The sequence below is a fragment of the Hippocampus guttulatus genome, chromosome 2, assembly GCF_054856545.1.
Source record: "Hippocampus guttulatus isolate MCC_2025c chromosome 2, RoL_Hgut_1.0, whole genome shotgun sequence".
NCBI classification, from domain to species: Eukaryota; Metazoa; Chordata; class Actinopteri; order Syngnathiformes; family Syngnathidae; genus Hippocampus; species Hippocampus guttulatus.
The window spans coordinates 15,929,973-15,954,557 of NC_141262.1; the positions used below are offsets into that span (position 1 = coordinate 15,929,973).

At 42.8% G+C, this 24,585-nt stretch overlaps 2 protein-coding genes across 2 annotated transcripts; one reads left to right on the plus strand and one right to left on the minus strand.

The window, feature by feature from the left end:
• Nucleotides 1–3: 3 nt before the first annotated feature.
• On the minus strand, nt 4–4,749 carry mospd1 (motile sperm domain containing 1). Its single transcript, XM_086138917.1, has 6 exons — nt 4,648–4,749; nt 2,248–2,525; nt 2,087–2,162; nt 1,349–1,581; nt 643–804; nt 4–545 (listed from the first exon to the last, which is right to left on the minus strand). Exons 2-6 carry the CDS (start codon nt 2,399–2,401, stop codon nt 514–516), a joined length of 657 nt encoding a protein of 218 aa, XP_085995043.1. The 5' UTR covers nt 2,402–2,525; nt 4,648–4,749; the 3' UTR covers nt 4–513.
• Nucleotides 4,750–4,805: 56 nt separating this feature from the next.
• ints6l (integrator complex subunit 6 like) lies at nt 4,806–23,916 on the plus strand. The gene is made up of 18 exons (XM_086138881.1): nt 4,806–5,623; nt 5,749–5,826; nt 10,522–10,671; nt 12,531–12,620; nt 12,740–12,923; nt 13,038–13,166; nt 13,485–13,648; nt 14,549–14,701; nt 14,864–14,996; nt 15,244–15,338; nt 15,438–15,548; nt 17,136–17,351; nt 17,430–17,556; nt 17,650–17,792; nt 18,687–18,918; nt 19,427–19,807; nt 20,446–20,539; nt 21,407–23,916. Exons 1-18 carry the CDS (start codon nt 5,477–5,479, stop codon nt 21,507–21,509), a joined length of 2,730 nt encoding a protein of 909 aa, XP_085995007.1. The 5' UTR covers nt 4,806–5,476; the 3' UTR covers nt 21,510–23,916.
• Nucleotides 23,917–24,585: the final 669 nt, after the last annotated feature.

Sequence of the window (24,585 nt, forward strand, 5' to 3'; positions counted from 1 at the left end):
AGGTTTCTGTACTGACACTTTATTGAATGTTTGGAATATTGGAATAGTACATGTATTTTAAGCAAAAGGCTTTTTCGTAACACGATTGCTTGAAAAAAAAAATTCAGATTGGTACTGATACATGCAGAAAATTGCATTGCGTCTTCTTCAATCCACTTGATTTGAAACATCAATAATGTTGGTTACAAGTAAATACAGTAAGAAAATTGGTATGGCTTTATACACATGTATGTAGGGTGCATTTTCATTCACACTGCTGCTCACTTCACTTTCATCGCAATAGATGGGAAGAATCATGCTTCTTCACAGGTCCTGCCCAAGGACACGCCACAGGTCTGTTTCCATCAATGTGCCACAAACAAACCTGCAGTTGTAACGTATAACACTCAAATGTTTCAGATGTGAATATGTATGGGGAGAGAAACCCCCCACCTGTAGCCAGCTTGACCAATGAAACAATTTGTGTGTGTGTGGCAATGTCTGATTTGTTCAGCCCCCTCAGCTTCATCCATTTCATGTGCGCAAGATGACCATTGTGAGAAGTCCTGAAATGAAAGAATTAGGACACCATACTCTTAACAAAACTGAACATTACTTTTATCCCAATTGAACTTATGAATGTATCAAATGTATTCAGCTCACCGAGAACATAAGCAGCTACAAGTTTCTTGTTAACACTTAAGTGGAGGTAGACAGGCACAGTGGATTCTTGCTCTCCCAGAGTTGGGAGCATCAGGGCTGCCACGCACACCAGCCCCAATAGCACCGTCAACAAACTGGGCCCTCCAGCGGCAGGACGGCTCTCTGTGAGACACGCATCATTTAACAAAACTGCTACTCCATACCAAACAGCCTGTGACATTAATTCTGACACGGGGGGGTACATATTTGAACAGTGGTGTAAATGCTCCAGCAGTGGACACCATTTGGGACAATTTGTTTTTATGGAAGTGTGTGTGTGTCCCCGCGCACACATGTGAATAAGATGACACCTGAAAACAGGAAGTGATTAACAACACCTCACCATTGCGAGGCTTTAAATGGGCTATTTCAAAGGAAGTAGTGTCTAATCTGGCCTGTCACAATAGTCTCATCAACTGTTTGGAACAGAGCTACAGAGAGACTGGAAGTGTCACACAAAGGCATACTTGTGGAAGTGGACCTTCTTGGAAATGTAACGGTTAGATCATGAACCAAAAAGACTTGTGAATTTTTAAATTTGTGAAAATGTGGGCCTGCTTGATAACTGGTTTTTACCCTGGCCTAACCCATTGGATAGGCTGCTTGAAGGAATACCTCCCCAAATGAGCAATCGGCTCCCTCTAGTGGCCAAAGGCTACACCCTTACCTGTTTGAAAAACAGTCTGTTCAAAAAACTCGCTGTCCGCCAGCTGGTCTTTGGCCCTGCGCTCGTCATCTTGTGAACGGAGGCCGCCGGGCTCCTGCAAGGCCGAGGGACGGAGCGTGGCCGTGACCTCCTTGCGGCCCAGAGCTTTGCGTTGACTTTGCTCCGACACCTGCAGGCGGAACTTGTCGTACACGCCATAATGGCATGGCCGCACGTCTCGTAGTCGAATTACGCTGCATTACATAGATCACACAGACAGAAAAGTTAGTTCACTGGAATCATTGGCGTAACGTCAGGGTAAGCAAAACCTTCTCTGCTGGCCTAAACACAATCAGAAACGCGGACTTACATTTCCTACCTAAATTTTAGCATTCCCGCTATGAAATTTTATAAATGTATTCCCCACAAGCATTTCTTTTGGCTGCACTGGCTTACAGTACAGTAATCGACCCAAGACCTTCCCAGTCAGGAGAGCTGACCGATGCCTCTTCAACTCAAAGTGGACTTTCAAATTTGCCTCATAGGGTCAATTAGCTGTCCCAAAATGACATCAGCAGTTTTTCTGTAATGTGACTGGTTGGTCGAAGTAAAACTTGCTTCAGCCAACTTCAATTGGCAAAACACATTAAGGTTAAGGTTATATCGCATGTTAGGTGCATCTGGAAATGTCAACTGAACTTTCCCTAACTTTTTGTCAGTAGTGTATTTTGCCTATTCAAACACACAAAAGAAGCTCACATGTCAACACAACACTGCGGCTTGACAGCTCCGGTGGCGTCCACCACAGTGTACTTGTTTGGCGCTGTACACAGCACTGGGGGAGAAAAAAAAGACATCAATGTTCATTGGCAAAACATACAAGTCACGTCCATACAAGTCACTATTGTGTGCCTACTGACCTTTAAACTTGAGAGCAAACTCATAGGGATTGTAGAGGGTGAGCACCTGCTTGTGAGACGTCTGCTCATCGGCATAGAAGACGAGCTCAGTGGGGAACACGAACACGGGAAGGTTTCCTTCCACCAGCTCAGGCTGTCGATGCTGCTGCTGCATTGGCACCCACCGAGCTCTTTTCCGGCCCCCCTCCACAGTCTGCCGGGCCCCCTCTTCCCTCGCTTTGCAAACTCTAGCAGGCTGTGTCAAAGAAAATGGCACCCCTGGGTTCTATGGCATGGCACTGTGAGTGGACAGAGGTGGACGCCAATATTAATAAGGCCTTCTGTCGTAGCATTCACATATGCACACAAACATCAAACAGTGAGCCGTGTATTTTTATCTGGCAACTCTTTTCACATCGCTCTTTTTTGTTCAGCTTTCATACTATTCTTCTATTTTCCATGACACTTGTCCTCATTCGGGTCATGGGTGAGCTGAAGCCTATCCCAGCTGACTTGGAGTGAGATGCGTAATATACTCGAAAGTGGGCACATTCACATATGCACACCTATTGTCAATCTTCAATTGACCTAACATGCATATTTTAGCGATGTGGAAAGAAGCTAGAGTGCCTTGAGGTAACCTGCGTTTAACTATCCATCCATCCATCCATCCGTTTTCTGATCCGCTTTATCCTCATAAGGGTCGCGGGGGGTGCTGGAGCCTATCCCAGCTGTCTTCGGGCAGTAGGCGGGGGACACCCTGAACCGGTTCCCAGCCAATTGCAGGGCACACAGAGACGAACAACCATGCACGCTCACACTCACACCGAGGGTCAATTTAGTGTGTTCAATCAGCCTGCCATGCATGTTTTTGGAATGTGGGAGGAAACCGGAGTACCCGGAGAAAACCCACGCAGGCACAGGGAGAACATACAAACTCCACACAGGAAGGCCGGAGCTGGAATCGAAGCCAGTACCTCTGCACTGTGAGGCCGATGCACTAACCACTCGTCACCGGGCCGCCCTGTGTTTAACGAATGAACTATAAATATTTACCTTGGATAATTAAAAAAAATATATTGTCATAATAAACCGACACATTTTGTTCAACACAAAAATAACAAGATATGACTATTAGTGGGTGGAACTATTTAACATACAAATTTAAATACTAAATGTAATCGAATATATGGGTTTCGTTCTTAGATTTTGACAAAATAAAAACAATAAAGAGCCGCTTGTAATATTTGTAGTAATGCACACTACAGTAAGTGCAGATATTTGAGTTCAATATTTTGGAGTGCAACCGTACAATTAAATCTAATGGAGGGAAAGCAAGGGCAGCACAGTGATCTAAGTGGTTTGCATGTCTGTCTAACGGTTATAACGTGTTGGATTTGACTCTCAAGTTGGCATTTCCTCACTGAGCTCCCTTGCATGGGGTTTCTTTGGGTATGCCAGCTTCCTCTCACATCCTTGTGTCCATGTTAGGTTCAGTGAAGGCTGGAAATTTTCTAAAGATGTGAATGCAGTGTGAATGGTTATTTGTACATGACCTTAAGGACAAGCGCGATACAAAATGTTTGGGAAAAATGTGGTTTACTGACACATCATTTCTATGCGAAAAACTGTGAATAATATCAAATTAAGTCAAGTAAACAAAAAATGTCAATTATATATTTTTATTTCAGTAAGTATCCTATGCAGGACAGATAAACCTGCCATTCTTGTTATTGGTGTTAGTTGCACTGCTTTGTGATTGCCTATAATTAAATTTTGTGTTACCTCAATGCAACCGTTTGTGCAGTTTTATCCCTTAGGAAGACTAAATGTCGCATCGAGTAGCTAAAACGTTCAATGGGTGTCGGTTAGGTTCTAATGCATGTCACAGAAGGCCATAACTCGCTCCACGCGGTCATTTGTTGACATGTTTTTATGGTCAGGGTCTGAACACGAGGACTAGTGGTCGTGTCGCAACACTCAATGCTCCGGGGAGAAAAAAACTCACAAATGTAATCGTCTTCGTCGTGTGGGCATCAACAACGGTACACACAATGTTACACTTTCAATGTCATGTAAGGAATGTTATGTTGTTATTCTTCGTCTGGAAAAGAAGCTCACAGATAAAATGCACAATTAAGCTTTCATGTTAATGCTTAATATTCATTGAAACGGGCTTTTATACGATTATGATACATGCCCACCACCAATCGCCAATTAACCCTAACAGATTTAAATTCGATGACATTTCATCCGAAGAGTTATATTGTCGTATTATTGTAGCTAAAGAGCTAGCATGCTACGACAACACGAATGCTAACCCAAAGGCTAATCTGTAAAATGTCCTGCCGCAATTACCATACTTCATGGTAATCAAACAATTAATTTTTGGAACTCCATAAAATCAAAGTGAAGAATTACCTCAATTGTAAGGTTAATGTCACCGCCAGGGTTTTCTTGTGCCGATGCCAGTGCTGCTCTTCCTTTCTAGTCTGTTTTGTCAATACAGTGCTGTAATAGGCTGCAGAGTTCGCGAGGCATGCTGGGACGGCTTCGGAGAACGTGCGAAGACGTCAACAAAACGACTTGACATCAAGTGTTTGTTGTTTACGTTCTTTACACCCCATACAAACCGGATAGTACAATCAAGTGCTGGCTTCATCAAGTACATCATGCACATATGTTTAACCACGATCGTTGAGTCCATTATAAATTTGCATTTTTACTCATGTCACGATGTTAAGGGTCATGCATATCTGATTTTTATATATACTGTGTGTGTGTGTGTGTGTGTGTGTGTGTGTGTGTGTGTGTGTATATATATATATATATATATATATGTGGATTCTGAAAACGTAATTCATTTATATTTACTGTTACAACCATTACGCATTTATGACACAGGAGACAAACCACAATCACTGTGTAGTACACAGTTCTACTTGTATAGAACGAACACTACCACGTCAACCGCGTTGCTGCTGCTCGTTTATATAGATGTGGCACGTGAGGGGCGTGCCCATAGCAGGCCCGCTGAGCCAATGACGTCGGGGTGGAGGCAGGAGGCGTTCCTTTTGGTTGGGAACAGAAGTTGAACAGCGCGAGCCAAGCCAGAACACTGGGAAGGCGGACAGAGGGAGGGCAGAGGCAGCGGCCCTCTTCTGGAGGGGAGGGGGGGCTTATTATAACAAATATATACGCACGTGTGACCTGCTTGGCCGTACTATAGGTCATATGTGGATAACAGTTAATGAAAAAAGCATACAACCGCAGCTTTACATTTAAAATGCCTATTTTAGTTTTCCTGTTAGACACGTCCGCCTCTATGAATCAGCGCACTTATTTGGGTACGACGTATCTGGACATTGCTAAAGGCGCGGTTGAGGTCTTTATGAAGGTAACGAACGCTTTTACCCCGACTTTTTCCCCCTCAGCAAGTGTGCACCTTTGGCGAGCGTCGGCTTCCTTGGGCGAAATCGGTCGAAATTAATATATGTTGTTTTGGTTTTCCTTTTTTGACAGCTGCGTGCCCGAGACCCGGCTAGTAGAGGCGACAGGTACATGCTAGTTACATTCGATGATCCACCATACGGAGTGAAGGTAATTAGCAACTGATACAATTGATACATTTGCCAGCCCAAGTTGTTTTTCTGTTCGTGGGATTTTATTGTCCGTCTGGTGCGTTGCCAGCATTCGGTGGCCTTCCGGTAGCAAAACAGCGGCAATTTATTTGTTCGCGCTATCCGCAGAAGCAGAGCATCGCAGCCTCCTTACATCCAGCGGACATTTTGCTTTTGTGTAGCGAAAACTCTTGGGCGTTGAGATGGAGGCGTAGAATTTTATTATCGTCCGTGACGTCACATTCCCCTCACAGTGCACTGTCCTCATTGGCAAAAGAAGCCGTCAGTCATCATTAACCCTGCCCCTTGCCCTATTGGCGTATAACCATTGGTCAAACATGGACTGGAAGTTGATAAACCGCCTTCACTGGACTTGAGTGCGATGGAACAATATACTGTATGATGATTCTTTTTCATACGGATACTGCGAGCACTGTGTTTCAGTACACAATCATACCTGCCCCTCCTTCACGTCATCTCTTTCACGCATCATTGTGTGATGGATATTCGGAGGGACTCATCAGTGTTGACATTGCATTCAAATGAATACCCGGCAATCTCCCTAAGCGTCTGCCATTTTCAATTGATGTGTCGTTAAAAAAATAATAAAAATAAGTTAATAAAAGCCTGGATCATGGACAAATATTAATGCAACCTGTGACACACTACAGTTCTTACAGAGCCACTCAACATGTCATTTGTTTGACATGTTTTATAACCTGGCACCTGACTCTGTGGGTTTTCTTGCCAGATGAATTTACATCCTATCTGTTTGTGGCACCAACTGAAAGAGGTTTACAACAAAAGGACAATAGATTAACACATGTTGAAAGAGGATTTAATGCAGTTCAATGCTTATTAACACCAGGACATTGACAAATGGAACATTGAATGTTTGTTTAGCACAAACTTTGATCACAGTAATTTGGGACTGTTTCCTATTGATTAATGAATATAATGTACTTATCCCCATCCCTTATAGCCTAACAATTGTGTTGATTTCTTCTTTCTGCCTACATTCTTGCTGCTGGAGGCTGTAAATTTCCCCAGTGTGGGACAAATAAAGGATATCATATCTTATCTTATCTTATCTTATATACAGGCTGAGTTTGAAAACAATCCTGCCATTTACAGTCATTAAAAAAGGTGTCTCTTTTTCTTGCTGGAGCTTACTTTTAATAGCGAGCTACTTATTTGTGTAGGCTTGTATTTTGTGACATTTGTAGAACTGTAGTTGTAGCTCAAGTGCCTTTGTGCAAGACACAAAGGCACATCCTCATTAATCGAATGATTACAAATAATTGGGACATAACATCCAAATTTCTATTCATTATATGGTTTTGTGCCTCTTGAGAAATGCCAAGTTCAGCTGTGGAATTGGTTTTTATCCATTTTCAGCTTCATTAGGCACATGTGTTGCTCCAAAGCTCAAGTAGTACATACAAATGCTGTAAGGAAGACATTTTGCACATTGTAATCCTAGAAATTGCAATGGATACTTTTCTCATGACTTCACACACCACCATGTTAGTTGTTGTTGAGTGTTTCGATTAAGAATTATCTCGATCTCAACCAGGCCAACAAACACTGATCAAAAACTATCAATTGCCTTGTGAACTGAGTCCAAATGTAGAATGCCAAAGAAAGAACCATAGCGCATCACAGCAGTCTCATTATGACATTGTGACAATCTGATTGGATGCTGTTCCTTTTCCACTGAATGGTACCTCCCTGGCTTTCAGTTGCTCGACTTACTGTTCGCAAGTTTCCATTGGTGTCCGTAAATGTGCTCACGGCTAAGTTTAGCGTACTCCATTGCTGCACCTTAGCAGTGGGCTATTCTCTCCAGAGTCTCCAATTGGCTGTACTGGCCAATTTCTCACTTCCTTCGTTTCTTTTTGAATAAAATTCAAGAGAAATAATGTAGTCCATCAATGTAGTGCATACATTGTTCTTCCATCAATGACACGGAGCTGTATCCCCATGATTATTAGGTACTCTGCTTCATTTTGGAAATGTCCTTTGTCAATTGTCTCTTTACACTGGGGTTGTCAAAAATCTGGTCCTCGAGGGCCGCGCTGCCGCATGTTTTAGATGTTTCCCCCCACCACACCCGATTCAAATGATTAGCTCATCAGCAAGCTCTGCAGAAGCCTGGTAATCGTGATAATCCTGATCATTTTAATTGAGTAGGAGTTGGAGGTTGAAAACATCTAAAACATGCAGAATGGCGACCCTTGAGGACCACATTTGGGCACTCCACCGTTACACATTCTTCACTGGGCATGCTTGTGATTGTCATTCCCTATTTATACTGTGGCAGAAAATTTGGGCCTTGATTTTAAATCAGTCTACAGCAGGGGTGGCCAACCAGTCAGATGAAGAGCCAATTTTTTTACTGAGTTACTGCAAAGAGCCACATCATAACCTCCTCGAGCACGTGCGTGCACACACACACACACACACACACACACACACACGCACACTATTTTGGCCAAAGATCAACTTTTGAAGCGACCAACTTCTCACGAACGACCCGATCGCGCACATATGCACGCACACTACGATGAGCAAAAGTCGGAACGGGCCGAAAATGAATGAAAGCTCAAGATACTGTACAAACAAACAAATCTTTTTTTTCCCCATGGATTTCCTCCTCCCAACCCTTGCGGTCGACCTGGGACCAGTTTGCTGGTTCCCGGTCGATTCTGAATGACGTATTGGGCACCGCTGCCTTAAAATCAGAGGTAATTCGCTGACTAGCTTAGCACTTAGCACCGTTGTTTGGGCATGAGCGGTGAGGCAGTCATCTGATTGGTTGCTCTCTATGTCAATCAAGTAACGGGATTGATGATAGGCTGACGGAGTACGTTCTGTGAAGTTGGCGCCTTGTTTGAATGGCATCGCCGCTGCCGAGGCGTTTTCGACGCTTGTCGTGTGAAAGCCCGAGAGCCGCATTGAACCAGCCAAAGAGCCGCATGCGGCTCGCGAGCCGCGGGTTGGCCACCACCGGTCTACAGGCTGAAAGTGAGAGCATTTTTCCCTCAGTTCTTAAATTTTTAATTTTCATACGAATTACACAGTAGAACAGTGGCGTGATAAGAGAATGTGTATGTTAAAAAAAAGTTACATTAAAAAAGTCTTCTTTTTTTTTTTTTTTGGGGTACTTAATCCGGTTAGCATTATTGCCAAAACAGCTGTCAATACATTTGCAAAACTAGTGAATTGCATGGTTACACAGTTATTTACTATTTTCTCAATCCCAAAATTTAATCATTCTGTTGTTTTGGCACAGCATTCCAAATCATTTGCACACTCGTTTTTACACCAGTATTTTTGAATGGTGCTGTGATGCTACATGTCAGCCGCACCACAGATAATGGTTTCATTGCGGGTATATTTGTAGTTCCTTTGAAAGAGGAGGAATTTGCACAGAAAGATGTATTCTTGCTCTTTTTTTCTCTCCTCTTCCCTTACCCGCAGCGGCTCCTCTCTCTCCTGTGGTTGAGAGGAAATACATTTCATCTGTGCTGTATGTTGTACATCGAGCACATTGAACAATAAAGTGGACTTGAATTTAAACTTATGTTGTATGCGCCTGATTTGTGCATGGTTGATTGTAATGGAAGGACACAATTTTACTGCATGGGGCTTCTCCAATTGTGCCGTTACACAGGCAATAAATTGTTGATGTAGAAGGAGAGAGAGGCTCCTGGGCAGAAAGAAAGTAAAAATATTCTGTCGTCTGAATTATTGAGTGCAAGCAAGGCTTTATATGTCTACCAGCCTACACAAGGGTGTAGCTGCTGTACTGTATGCCTGGCTCAGTAGCTCAGCGTTGTGGTTCAAATGACCTAATATCATACATGCAAGCACAATGGGATTCCACCTACATCCACTTTTCCACTCTTACTCTACTCTCGCTGAACTATGCTCTAAGAAAACACGTTGATACTGGCACTTCAAGCTCTCTTCTGCCCCTCCCTTTTCAACATTGGAAGTGGTAATCTTGCAGGTCATCCTTAGATTAAGCATGAAGCTGCAGCACTGAAGTACTTGACCTCACTGGAGAAAAAGTCTAAGAGTAGCTCCACACCCACATCCTCTCCCGCAGGATTACTGTATGTGTCTATGTATCCTTCACAGAGAGGGAGAGCAGTGGGAGGTGTATTTTTGGACTCTTTTATAGGAACTTAGACCAGTGATACCCAACCAGTGTGCTGGGGCACATTACTGTGTCGTGAGAACTCCGCCGGTGTGCCACGGGAACTTATCAAATTTCAGTTAATTGATGAGAAAATCATTTATGAATCACAAATAATGTATCTTTGTTGATCTTCTATTCAATGGCAAAAAGTATGAAATTGACATATTTGTTTGGTGGTGTGCCACGCGATTTTTCGAACTTAAAATATGTGCCGTGGCTCAGTAAAGGTTGGCAATCACTGACACGGACACTTCAGTGGGGATATGTCTATGTGTATGATTGCCTATTTGAAAACGTTGTCTCATCTAATGGTCTTTGTCATGTCTTGAAAAATGTTGAGTGCTTGGATATCAGTCTGTGGAAAAAGCTCTATTTGCCGCTTTTCTTTTGGAATAAATCCCACATGTTACTCTGTTTATGTTTATTCTTGCTCTACTGTGCTCAGCCTCATTGCTCTTTGTATTGCAGGCAGGGTGGAAGGAAAACCACGCCACCTTCATGTGTGAGCTGAAGAACCTGCAGGCGTCTGGGCTGACGACATTAGGCCACGCTCTCCGCACAGCCTTTGACCTGCTTAACCTTAACCGCCTTGTCTCAGGCATCGACAATTATGGCCAGGTAAAATATGTGATGTCGTCGTCCTCTACTGCAATGTTATTTGTTGCTTCCGGAGAAAAGTGGAAAATGTGCACAGCCGTCTTCAGAAAGTGCTTGATGAAACTGATGATCAGTTTTTGACTGACGTGATCAACTCGGTTCACAGTAAATTGAGTATTTTGGTTGCAGTGGGATAAAACTGCACTGCGTCATACTGAAAGCTATTTGTTTAAATGCAGTATATTTTCAATGCTATTGATGGCATGAGAAGGATTCATGCATTCTTGAAAACATGGATGGATACTATAATTGGATTACAGCCCCTGTCCTTAAACACTACTCAGTTATGATTGTCCCATTTGGAATAAATCCAATTCCTTTTCTTGAAACTCCTCCGTGGACTTAATCTCTACAGAGGCAATGTATGCTGTACAGGCAATGTGTGTTGTGGTAATGTGGCCTTCCACGTGACTCATGGTGATATCAGATGTTTAATTTTGCAGCTATTGTATTGGAAATTATTAGATTTTGCAGGTGTACTTATGCTGGCCAGTGTGTCCATAATACTTTTTTTTTACAAACTTTACACTTAGTGCGACAAATTGATTGAATTTGAGAAGAACATTTTCCCAAATCCACTTGAACTTAGCCTGGTGCTTGAGTGAAAGATTTGATGAGCGTAAAAGCTTGTAGATAGGCTTTATTCATAGGAGACATCTAATTCTAATCCATTCCATCTGGCTTCATATTCTTCACTCCTGTCTTGCATCTCTTCCTCTGACAGGGGCCGGGTGGATTACGATGCTGAAGTAGTCACACCAGTTCAGGAGTGTGAAAATCTCCTTAAGCATTCTGTCTGTGTTGCATTAAGACAAGGCTGACCTCTACAGGGCAGCCTTTGGGGCCTCTGTGCACGTAACAAAGAGCCTCTCGAACTGTGAACGGAGTAATTCTGTCACAAAGAAACAACGGCCAACTTTCGTAGACAGCATTTTATTGTTTACTTGATGCTCATATATTTATCGATATTGTTCCAACAGTCCCCATCACACCGACATGTTTCCAGTTGGGATAGCGGTTCTTTCTGTGTGGAGTAGGGCTGTCAACTTGGAATCTTTTTAGAATCGATTATCTTATCGACTATTCCATCAAATAATCAAGTAATCGGATGGGTTTTCCTTCCCCCCCAACCCTAGTTGAGAAATCTTTCCCGCCAATGTGCCTTTGCACATCATTGCAAATAAGACTTAAGTTTGTTAAAGTTGTTGTAAGTTCTTAAAACTATCATGACATAATAGTCGACAATTTCTTTGAAATTCATTTTTGCAAAAACTTGGGAAAAGTTGATCAGAACCTTTCTTGAGCCATTCCCATAAAAAAAAAAAAATTAAATGGTGACGGCAATTGACGTTGACGGCGCTCTTCATAAGGATTCCTGCTGTTGGCATTTCAGGTCAACGCATTCAAATGGTTCACAGGCATGTCACTTTGTTCACAGGCAGCAAGCTAGAGTACGCTAAGTTTAGCTTTCTTGCATATTTCCAACTTTCCACATCTTAACATGATATCTACAAGCAACACCGTATAGGCTGAAAGATGTGATGGATTGCTGAGTTGCTAACACAGCTATGTATACAGGGTGCCAGGGTTCAAATCCATGTCACGAATGGTCGCATCCTACTTGGGTGTGAACGTAATCGTTGTTTGTCTCATTGTGTGTTTGACTGTTGATCATTTGAGGGTGTACACAATGCCTCTTATGTGTGTCATCTTGGACAGGCTCCAACTTCCCTGGCGTCACCCTCAACAAGATAAGCTAATTGAAAATGGATGGTACTTTGTCTAAATTTGTAGATGATTCTGGGATGTTTCCTTCTTAGGGCCGTAACCCCTTCTTCCTCGAGCCTTCCGTAATCATCACGATCACTGATGGCAACAAACTCACACACAGCTCCGGTGTCCCAGAGGAGGTAAAAAAAAATCCCCCAAAACAGCAATGATGCGTTGCTATGTTCTACTTTGCACCACTGAAGCCAGCATGTGATCTGAAATGTGTATATGTCATAAGCTTCGTTTTGCCTCTGTGCAGCTGCACCTTCCTCTGAACTCACCCCTGGCCGGCAGCGAGCTAACCAAAGAGCCCTTCCGTTGGGACCAGAGGTTGTTCGCGCTGGTACTTCGTCTCCCTGGAGCAGCGACTGCAGACAACGAGCAACTTGGCAGCGTCCCCACCGATGAGTCCGCCATCACCCAAATGTGTGAAGTCACAGGAGGTTGAGATACTCACATACTCTTTTGTTGTCTTCAAAGAGATTTTTTGGGGGGGAGTCATATTTTTCTATTCGCTCTATGTTAGAAGCACATACAGTATTCTGTTTTTGTCTCAGGGCGATCGTACTGCGTGCGAACACAAAGAATGCTGAACCAGTGTCTCGAGTCACTTGTCCAAAAAGTTCAAAGTGGTGTTGTCATTAATTTTGAGAAAAGTGGGCCAGATCCCCCTCTTCTTGGGGAAGGTGAGTTACTTATCGATCCACACTTCATCCTACTTAAAGCTGTTTCTCTCCTTGAATTGTTTTACTGTAACAGAAAAAACTTTTACACATCTTATCAATAGCAACGTATTAATCTTGTGCAGAACCGTCCATGGTGTGTGACGCACAACTAAAAATTTAGTTTGAGTGGCACATAGAAGCTGTGAGATTGTTTTCCCCCTTCATAACACTAATGGCATGGAAAGATCTCTTGTTTCAGGAAAATTCCGTGTAAAACATCCATAACCACGGATTAACATGAAATATTTTGACCAAACAATGGCCTCTTTTATTTTGAAGACAACTCAGTGGAGTCAAGCCGCTCTGTGTCGTCCTTCAGTCCACAGCTGTGGCACAGTTGCCACAAACTCATCTACGTGCGACCCAACCCCAAAACAGGGGTGCCAGTTGGGCATTGGCCCATACCAGAGTCTTTCTGGCCGGACCAGAACTCTCCTACGCTGGTGAGTAAAGAACCGATAGCTGAACTTTTTTTTCTTCTGTGGTGGAATTTTCCTGCTGATATCGCATCTGTCAAGGACGAACTTGTTTGTCAAATCATACATCCAACTCCGGTGTCTCACTGTGAGCTGTTTAATTTTTAATTTTCTCGTTTCACTTTCAGCGGCTACAACGTTGGTTAGACTGTAGAGTTTAGTGAGGTGCTCTCCAAAAGCGAAAAATAATAATAATAAATGTTCTGTACATTCAAATGGTGAGAAATAATTTAACATTATATTTGGATATATATTGTCATTGATTATAAGGCAGTGTACTGTACATGTAGTTTTTGTAATATTTAGCTCCTCTGCCATGTTGTGCAACTATCTATTTACCAATTTTCTCGAGGGGTTCTCCTCATTAGGGTCACGGTTGAGCTGAGGTACACCAGCTATTCGCAGGCGGTTATCTACAAACAACCATTCACACTTACCTTCACATCTTTGAGTCATTTTAAGTCTTTGGGGAACTTAATGAATAACTACTTTTGGAATGTGGGGGAAAGCTGGAGTACCAGGAGAAAGCCCACGCAAGTACGGGGACAACATGAAAACTACACAGGAATTTGCGAGCTTAGATTCTCACCCAGAACCTCACAACTTTTGGGCTCACATACTGACCACTTTGTCACCGTGCAGCTTCCTGCAAACTACAACCACAAAGTTAAATAGATTGTTCAATTACTACATCTTGAAGTGTGTCAGTCAAAGCTGAACAATAGTATCTTTGCATCCGCAGCTTTTTCTACTCCTCCCGGGTTGATGTTATTGTGTGCAGGTGTACCTATTGTTGTGGCCTGTGAATGTATTGCACCTGTCCTCACCACAGAAAAAAATTATTGAAACTGAATTTCCTGCTCCCAGCCCCCTCGCACTGCCCATCCTGTGGTGCGTTTCTCCTGTGTGGACTGTGAGCCAATGGTGATAGACAAGCTTCCGTTTGACAAATACGAACTGGAGCCCTCGCCTCTCACCCAATACATTCTGGAAAGGAAGTCTCCACACATGTGCTGGCAGGTAGGTATTCACACACATATCTGTCAGATCAAGCTCCGAAACTATAAGTTCGCTATCAAAGCATCATGTGTGTCATGTGGTCTGATGCACAAATATGCGTTGACACAATCGTGCTTGACTTCATATGAAAGAATAACACATTCCTCCACCCTCTTGCCTCAGGTGTTTGTGAGCAGCAGCGGAAAGCAAAGTGACCTGGGCCAGCCTTTTGGTTACCTTAAAGCCAGCACCACTCTCACTTGTGTGAACCTCTTTGTCATGCCTTATAACTACCCAGTGCTCCTCCCACTCCTTGGTGAGACATACTTTTTAAATTTTTTAATGCTATCCAAACTCCTGGGTTATTTAGTGTGAGCTGGTTTTAATCATGTAGAGCATTAGGCATTAAATTTTATTCGGACATCATTTGCAGTCAACATTCACCTACAGAACATTGTTGTAGCGGAGAGAGATCAATATTCCATACCCGCAACAGCCTTAACTGTATACAATGAACTGAAGGTCAATTGGGCTGCTCAGTGCTCTTTATTTTCTGCTCTCAGATGACTTGTTCAAAGTGCACAAATTAAAACCAAACCTCAAGTGGCGACAAGCCTTGGAGATGTACCTAAAGACGATGCCCCCGTACTACCTCTTGGTAAGTCACTGTCAGCCCTTCTGGGGCTTACGTGTGATTTTATTGCTGTTGTTCTTGCAAAAAATAACATCTTGAATTTTCTCTGATGTCTTTTGACAGCCTTTGAAAAAAGCCTTGAGGATGATGGGGGCACCAAATTTAATAGGAGACAGCATGGACTGTGGTCTGAGTTTCAGTGTCATCTCTTATCTGAAAAAGCTCAGCCAGCAGGTAAACATACCATGCCTACAGGATCCCTTCGTCTCACGTCAGTCGTGTGAAAGCTGCAGACGGCCGATGGTAGACAGTTGTTCTCCTAGGGTGGCACTGTCAAGGTCGTATTTAATCAGGAAGCTGGGCCACCTCCAATTTGTTTGAACTTAGATAAAAAAAATTCTGTATAAATAATCGAAAGCAGATGAATCTCCTTTGGGTTCAGTATTGTTAGCCAATGGAACTTTACTGCCCGTAGGAGGCAATTTGGTATGCACCTGTGTGACAATCAAACACAGGAAGGGAGGCTGTGGACAGGGATAATCAAGTTTCATAAATACATCAACTACGATCAACACATAGTTGTCATCATGTTAATATAGAGTGCAACCTCACAGCTCATTAAATGCTCAGCAGCTCTTGGTACTGACAATCTCGGGTACAGTGCCATGAAAAAGTATTTGACCCCTTCCTGATGTCTGTGTGCTTTGCCTATTTATCACACAGAAAGGTTTCAGTGCATCAAACCAATTTTAATATCACACAGCGACAACCCAAGGAATTACAAAATGCAGTTTTTAAATGCCAATTTCATTCATTAAGGCACAAAAAAAATAATCCAAACCAACCTGTCCCGATGTGAGAAAGTAATTGCTCACTGAACCTACTAATGGGTTGTACCACCCTTGGCAGCAATAACTAAATTCAAGTGTTTGAGATAATTAGTGATGAATCTTTCACATCACTGAATTTTTTTTGCCTGGCCAACTGATTTTCATTTTAGATCATCAACATTGTATCCGTGCTGCTGTAAATTGGGAATTTCTCCACTGTACGAGATGAATAAAGGTTTTCTTATTCTTATTATAAAATTGAACTGTGCAGAGTAGTACACAATTTTTCTTTCTACAGATATGAACAAGAATTTAAGTAAATCTCTCCCCCTAAATTTTGGTCTATGAGACAAAGTGACGCCAGAAGCACAGTAGCGATTTTGCAGGCTGAAACGACACACTTAAGTCTGAACGTGTGGAGCTACCAATGTGGAGTAAAAATATTCTGACCGACAAAGACGTTAAACCTACTCACAAATACATTAGAACAGATTTAAGTAATGTAGTACAGCCTTTGTGAGTACGTTCAAACGCCTTCGTGAGTACGTTCAAACGTACTCACAAGTACATTTGAACGTACTGGGAAATACATTTGGAGCATTTAGCTACAAACGCAGCAATTTCCCCATAATGCCACCACATGAACAGTTGTTTCTGCAGTTAGTTTGAGTTTTTCTTCCTGACGATGTACTCGTAAATAAGCGGGTCCTCAAGCCGAAAGAAAAAATGGCTCAAGCATTTTTTTTTGAATCGATGAACTGAAGGATACGTTAAAGCCCTACTTTTATTTCAGGCCTGGCTTTAGCCTGAGTTTTTCAGCACATAACCGTGGATGTGGGTTGGTTCAAGAATATGTCACAGGTCAAATCTGCGGGGAACACAGGCTGTTTTCATGCAATTTTTATTTGATGCGGTTGAGTGTTATCAATGACAGCACATTTGGTTTCTGAATACCAACCTGTTAAATTAAGCTTTTCTGTCTTTCATCAAGGCAAAGATTGAATCTGAGCGCTTCATCGTATCTGTGGGGAAGAAGGCACCCCAGGAAACTGGCATAAGGGTGAAGAACCACTCCAGCTCATTGTCTCTGGCCCACCGGCGAGATTTTAAGCAGCTACTACATGGAATCACTGGGGAGGGTCCACTTCGTATGGTGGACATCAACTTAAAGGAGTTTTCTGGATTCCAAATCGCCCTGCTCAACAAGGCAGGTGGAGGACAACATGTCCCTGTACTAAACACTTGTTTTACTTGTGTGGAATAATGAAACGTGTCTACTTTCCAGGATGTAAAGCCTCAAGCTTATCGAAACGCCTACGACATTCCCAGACGGAATCTTCTGGATCAGCTCACTCGAATGCGGTCGAATTTACTGCGGACTTCACAAAAACTAATCAGAGGGCAGGATGAAGGTATGTTGCATCGCATTTTAGAAACCGTTTTCCATATAACACTTTCACAAACACTACGGAACCTAATGAGTTTGAATGTACTGTACTTGTTAGATTACCTGCACAGTATCCCAGTGGCTCAGATGGGAAACTACCAGGAGTACCTGAAGATGATGCCGTCTCCTCTGAGAGAGATCGACCCCGATCAACCGAAACGATTGCACACCTTCGGGAATCCTTTCAAGCAGGATAAGAAGGTAGTAACAAAACATGGGCATACACTGTTTGGTACCCTGCAATTGGCCGGCGACCGGCCCAGGCTCTACTCTGCCTCTCGCCAAGAGTCAGCTCGGTTAGGATGCAGCTCACGCACACACCTGAGGATATGGTGGCTATATGAACCTAGATTTTGTAGGCTTTTTAAAGATTTCCTAATCAAAACTTCGTGAGGTTTCATACAATCATTAAAGAGAAACTGGTCAAAATTCACACCCTGTCTGAATGTGATGGTGGTGACTAGTCCAGGATGTACCCCACCTCTCATCCCAGACCCTGATGAGGACAAGTACTGTGCAAGATTTATGGGGGCCGGGTGGTGTTCTGTGGTCTGACGAGTCCACATTTCAAATTGTTTTTGAAAGCTTCAACAATTAGTGTCCTCAGTTCCCGAACGTTTATTGAATGTTATTGAAAGAAAAGGTGATGTAACACAGTGATAATGGCGCTGTCCCAGCTTTTTTGGAACTTGCTGTAGCCATAAATTTCAAAGTTAATAATTACTTGCTAAAAGAATAAAGTTTATCGGTTTGACCATTAAATATCTTGTTTTTGTAGTGCATTCAATTAAATATAGGTTGCGCGTGATTTTTAAACTATTGTATTCTATTTACATTTATTTACGACATCCCAACTTCATTGCATTTGGGTTTGTAACATGAAATATCTGGTTTGCTAAAACTGGTTTGACTGTAGGCTCCAGTTACATTTTGTTTCCTGGTTCCCAGATGTAATTTTTGCGATTCAGGATGATGTTTGTGCTTGGTCATAGATGTGCACTCATTCCACTTGATGTAATTAAGACTTGGCAGATGTCTGTGCTTTTCTGTATTCTTGCCAGCCAGTTCAAGTGTTTGCCCCATGTGTTTTCCCAGGGAATGATGATCGACGAGGCCGATGAGTTTGTCTTGGGCCCTCAAAACAAGAAAAGGGCAAATTCCAGTGACGCAAATGCAGGTGCCACTCTGAAGAGAAGGCGGAGCATGTCACCGTTGCTACGACGGCCCCAGACTGCACCAGTCAACACCAACCACATTCTGATTGGAAAGAGTCCAGTTGGAAGTCAAGGGCAACCGAATCTCCTGAAAGTCATACTGCAACACAAAGGTACGACTTCAGTGGTGATAGTGTCAAAAAGATGAGCTGAATGTGTACTTTCACTTGCGGACTCGGTACAAGGCCAAGAGGCCAAGCCATTGATGGAGGAACTCAGCCCCAGGGCGAGATCTTGGAAATCAGCCACACTGTCATTCCCCAATCAGACAAAACTCAGAATGACTCGCTTCCAGACACATTTTTGTAAATAGAAAGATAACAAGAGATTTACTTGTTTGTGTACTTCCACAATTGATGGCTGTGTTGTGCCGGCACGCCAGAAACCATCAAAAATGGAGATGATAGGCAATTACCATTGGGAAGTCATATCGACTTTATGCATTTCAAAAGACAAATAATAATAATAATAATAGATTTTATTTATAAGCGGCTTTCAAGACACCCAAGGACACTTTACAATAACAAAAAACACAAAACAATACGGGTTGAGCAGCGGCAGCCAAAACGCGCCAGCGTTCACTCAACCCGAATAAACATATTGTATGACTATTCTCTTCAGGGCTGGATGGCAATGTGGTGGTCACGGAGAGTAACGGTGATGTCATTCTCGGGCCTGAGTCCGGGGACATTTGGCCCAGTGAGGAGGACCCTGTGACAGGAACCCAACCTTCGCTCAGCTTGGAGGGAAAAGCCACGCTAGAAAGAGTGGATCAGAAGGAGGAGGTTAACATGACCAAGGAGAAACCAGTGGTCCAGGACGGCCAAGAGGAGCAGTCATTTGAGGAGAGATACAACTGTGAGCGGCTGAGTCCACAGAGCCAATTAGAGAGCGCAGTTACTGAGCCAGCAGTGCTGGAGACCATATTCATACCGCCACTAGATGGCAGTCAAGCAGAACTGCGAACGCGGGTCATCAAGGAGGTCCGCAAACCTGGCCGAAGTGAGTAAGAACCAGTCAAGTATAGCTTGCAAAAACCGACCCGTTCTGATGAACACAATATGACAATACTGTAGCAATGTAGTAATATTATCACTTTAGAGCAGTGGCTCTTAACCTTGTTGGAGGTATCGAACCCAACCAGTTCATATGCACATTCACAGAACCCTTCATTCGTGAAAAATAAAAATATGATTCAAGAAGTGCTCCTTCGGTTTTGAGTTGCTCCACTTGGCATGACAACTCATGCAGATAAGACACTGACTCCCATCATTTTGCGTGATGCATGTGAATCCATGTTCTGAATATGAGTCCAAAAAAAAAATCACACAACGTACTATCACGACAGTCACTTGTTGACGACTGAGCGAACAACATTTCCCGCTTAACCTCCAAGGCAAAGGCGAACCGTCGAACCCCTGAGACCGATTCACCGAACCCCTGGGGTTCAATCGAACCCAGATTGAGAACCACTGCTTTAGAGCAAATCACAAACAATGCATTGTCCGTTTTTCTGGCTTTTTTTTTGACAAAGCAAGGCGGCACATTTTCCGAAAGGTCTCAACTGACCATCACTGTGACTTGAGACATTATTTGCTGTTTGACTCAACTTTGATTCTTGTCTTTGTTCCCGTCACCAGACTTTGAGGCAATACTAGAACTACTGCAGCAGGTCAAAGGGCCGGTCAATATCCAGCGCTACTTTATCCAACATGCCATTAAAGAGGCTTTCAGGTAAGAAATAGTTGAGCAGTGCGTTGCTCCTCTTGCACTGTTGCCTCAAAACACGCATGCACATTCAAATACACGTGGAGAAAACCAAATATACCTGACCAAAATGACGAAAGGAATGTACATTGACAACATTTAAATACATTAACAATAGACCTTAAAACCATCTAAATGTAAAGAAACAAAAGTAGAGGTTTCCAAAATTACTGAAAGGTCACACTGTGAAATTGAAGTTTAAAATGTTTAAAATACCTCAAACAAAGAAATAGAGTCCTTCACTTCACTTCTGTTGGAAGCTTATTCTTTTTTTGCGTGCGGCATAACAGCTCAATGCTGCTTCACCATGTTTGCATTGAACTGTGCTGGGCTCCACTAACTCACCCAAGGCTGCAGACCTCAGAGCCCTGCTGGGTTTATAATCAATCAGCCTTTCTCGAATGTATTCGGCATCCAAAGGCGTGTGCTAACTCCCAGTTCAGATAAATTTGAACGTGATTGGTTAATTCTAAACACAGCCACATCCCCCATTCAAAGATAGTATACACACTTATGCTACTAGTGAATTTCTAGATGTTGGCTGGTAGACTGTTAGAATATGACTCATTACTAGTACAACTAACATGCTCTTGTCAACTAGTTCTGACTTTTGCCTCACTAGTTGTTCTACTAATACACCTGTCATTTTACTAGTACAGTATCTTTTATTGTCTTACTAGTGAGGACAGAAAGCATACTGCTTCATGGACCTCAAGCTGCCGTTCAAGAATGTTGGATAACTTTTGAACGTTTTGCCGTACGTGCATCAAGCCGCCTTTGATGAGTCCATCGGAGTTTCATCCATCTCCCCTCTCTCTTAACAATCTCATCCAGGTTCAAGAAGCGGATGCTGATCCAGCAGTTAGAGCTGACCCTCGTCAAGCTGGACGAAAAGCATGGGACACCGTCACAGCCTCCCAGTGATCTTGGCAGTTAAGGAACGTCAGCTGCACTGTGTGTCGCCATGGACAACGCAAGAGTGAGACGCTAAAAAAGGACAAGCATAGGACAAAAGCACTTCGATGAGAACGGTCCACATGATGTTACGTCACGTCCTGTTGGCTTATCTGCACGACAGATTCATTGGGGATAAGTTGAGCGACTTTATGAATATAATCCTCTTCATAGTGACAGATGACATCCACAATCATCCAGTCGACAAACACTCCGCCATACACACAATAAGCCATAAAACGTCCTCAAATGGCAGCGCAGAGCTTTCTTCAGCTGGTCTGAAGCGTGCTTCTGAAGCTCAAAGCGCTGTTTTGAAAACAGTAATTCATGAGCTCCTATCGCCACTGCCACGACTGCTCTTTCCCCATCTCTGTTCCTGATATGTGTGCATCTGCAATTCTTTGATGTGAAAGCAATATACAGTGTGTGTGTGTGTGTGTGTATACTCTATAGAGAGAGCGAGAGAGAGAAAGGGGTCCAGTGGTCGAGTGGTTAGCACGTCGACCTCACAGTGCAGAGGTACCGGGTTCGATTCCGGCTCCAGCCTCCCCGTGTGGAGTTTGTATGTTCTTCCCGTGCCTGCGTAGGTTTTCTCCGGCTACTCCGGTTTCGTCCCACATTCCAAAAACATGCATGGCAGGTTAATGGAACACTCAAAATCGTCCCTAGGTGTGAGTGTGAGCGCGAATGGTTGTTGGTCTCTGTGCGCCCTGCGATTGGCTGGCAACCAGGTTCAGGGTGTCCCCCGCCTACTGCCCGAAGTCAAACGTACTGCTGAGGTCAGGATTATTGTCCCATTGAATTTCAATTATCTCTGCATTAAGGTCAATGCAAATGAAATACCTTTGCACAATTAGAATGTTTTATGTAATGTAAAAAACATCACCACCCAAAAATGTCTATTGTGCAACCTGTGGGCACAATGACTCAACACATAGCTCTCTAATGTCCTGTTACAACTGCATTCCGGTCGTGTCTTTCGGTTTATTTTCAGCACACTTTCTGACTTGGCTGATTTTAACTCACTCTGTCGGTTTTTAACGAGATTTGGATCAGTCCTTCTTAGCTATGAAGTGTCCTCTAAAAATCACTAAGCAGCTCAGTCATCTGAAAACATTCAGTTCAGTACAGGAAGCAAGACTGCAAGACAACCTTGACCATATTATACGAAGGATGGTGTTATTTTAATCTTTGGTTTTATGTGGCCGCCAAGCAATAACATCAGAACTCAAATTTATTCGTTAGTTCTGGCTTTTCAAATGTTGTACTTGTATTGCAAAAGTAGTATTGCACCCCTGGAATCGGGGCAGAGCGGTTTTTATCCGTAAAACTTTGTAATTGACACAATTGTTTTTGCAAAACTTTATCACTTTTTGAGCAGTTTTGGTCGACAATTAAAATTGCAAGCATGATATTGCTGGAAACTGCATTTTATACATATTTTTTTTCCTCATTCCACATCGTGAGACGATATTTAGTAACTTCAGACTAATTGTGCTCTGATTGTACAAGATTAGTTCATTTGCAATTATTTCTGTTCGGTTCTTCTCAACTAGAAGTTCAGAGAAGCTCAACCATCCTGACATAACGACACAATCTCACAAATGTATTTAAAAAAAACATCATAAGGAGATCTACAAACACCCCGACTGGGGATGTTTTTGTCCTCATTTGACGTGCTGCAATCAAACGACTTGCAATAGTGTTTTGAGAGCTTGGACATGATGGGACACAGATGTTCGAAAGTGACAATATATCAGTGTTAGAGGATGGATGGTGATGGAATGCAGAGATGTCCCCCCCCCCCCCCCCTCCTCCTTTGCAGTCACAAAATGTTTTCTTACAGCTGTCTGTGTCCATCGAGAGCACACAGGCACACGTTTTACAGTGTCGCTCTGTGGGAGATTACGCAGATTTCAAGGAAATTGAACATAACCGTAACCACTGACCTAAAAAATCCCATCTGCCATTGTAAGTCCCTAAAACATGTGCCAAGTCGCCAGTGCACACTTGTTCCCCCACGACTGTGTCTCCACTGACTGGCATTGTGACAGCGTCATTTGAAGGAATTTGTGCATCTGTGCGGCCTCGGCTGACGGTTACATCTGCTGCAGTGATGACGTAACAACCCCCTCCTTTGTTTTCATGACCAATGTACACTACTGTTTCATGTTCATAAGCAGACTGATTATTTTTGTGAATTTGTTCATTTCAGAGGAAAACAACTATTTTGAAAGGCAATTTTGTAAACTTAGAGTTTTATTGAATTTTTGTACAAAACAAATAAACCAGCTCTAAAATGGTTTCAAAGAAGTGTACATGTCGACCAGTGTGCCTATTTTGACTGCTTGAGAAAAATCAAGGTTTCTAATAAAAAACAACTATATGTGTGTGTGTGTGTGTGTGTGTGTATATATATATATATATCCCCCCCCCCCCCCAAAAACTTTTTCTGGTTTGAAGAAATATTTTTAGACCAGTATGGATTAAAACAAGTAAGGTTCGGGGGTAGCCTACTTTATGTACCATAAACTTTTCTGATAAGGAATTGCTCACCAGCTAAATATCACTACAAATATTCATAGCCTGCAAGACCAAACAATGACAACTTGCTCCCTGTCACTGTGGTTGAATTCCTTCACGAAAATGCTCCATCCTGCTAAAAGCACTAATTGGAATAAAATGTTGGCTTGAACCCGAAGTCATTCCAGTACATAGAAAATACATTGAATCCTTAAAGTGTACCATAGTATCTGTTGCGTTACGCACCCATAAAACACGGATTATTTCTACACATGTTGCATTACATTTAGTTCATATAGTATATAAATAATATATCTAGTAATGTTCCAGGTCCCTTTCCCCTCATCAAGGGAATTGGCAACGACTGCAAGACAACATGTGAAGTTGTGGTTAGCATGTCCATCTCACAGGGGAGGAATTCTCAATTCCAATCACTGCTTCCTGTGTGGAGTTTGCCTGTTCCCCATCGTGCTTTTGAGGCTTCCTCCTACACTCTCTCTGGTGTTTCAAGTTAACACTTACACTTTGCCCGCTAC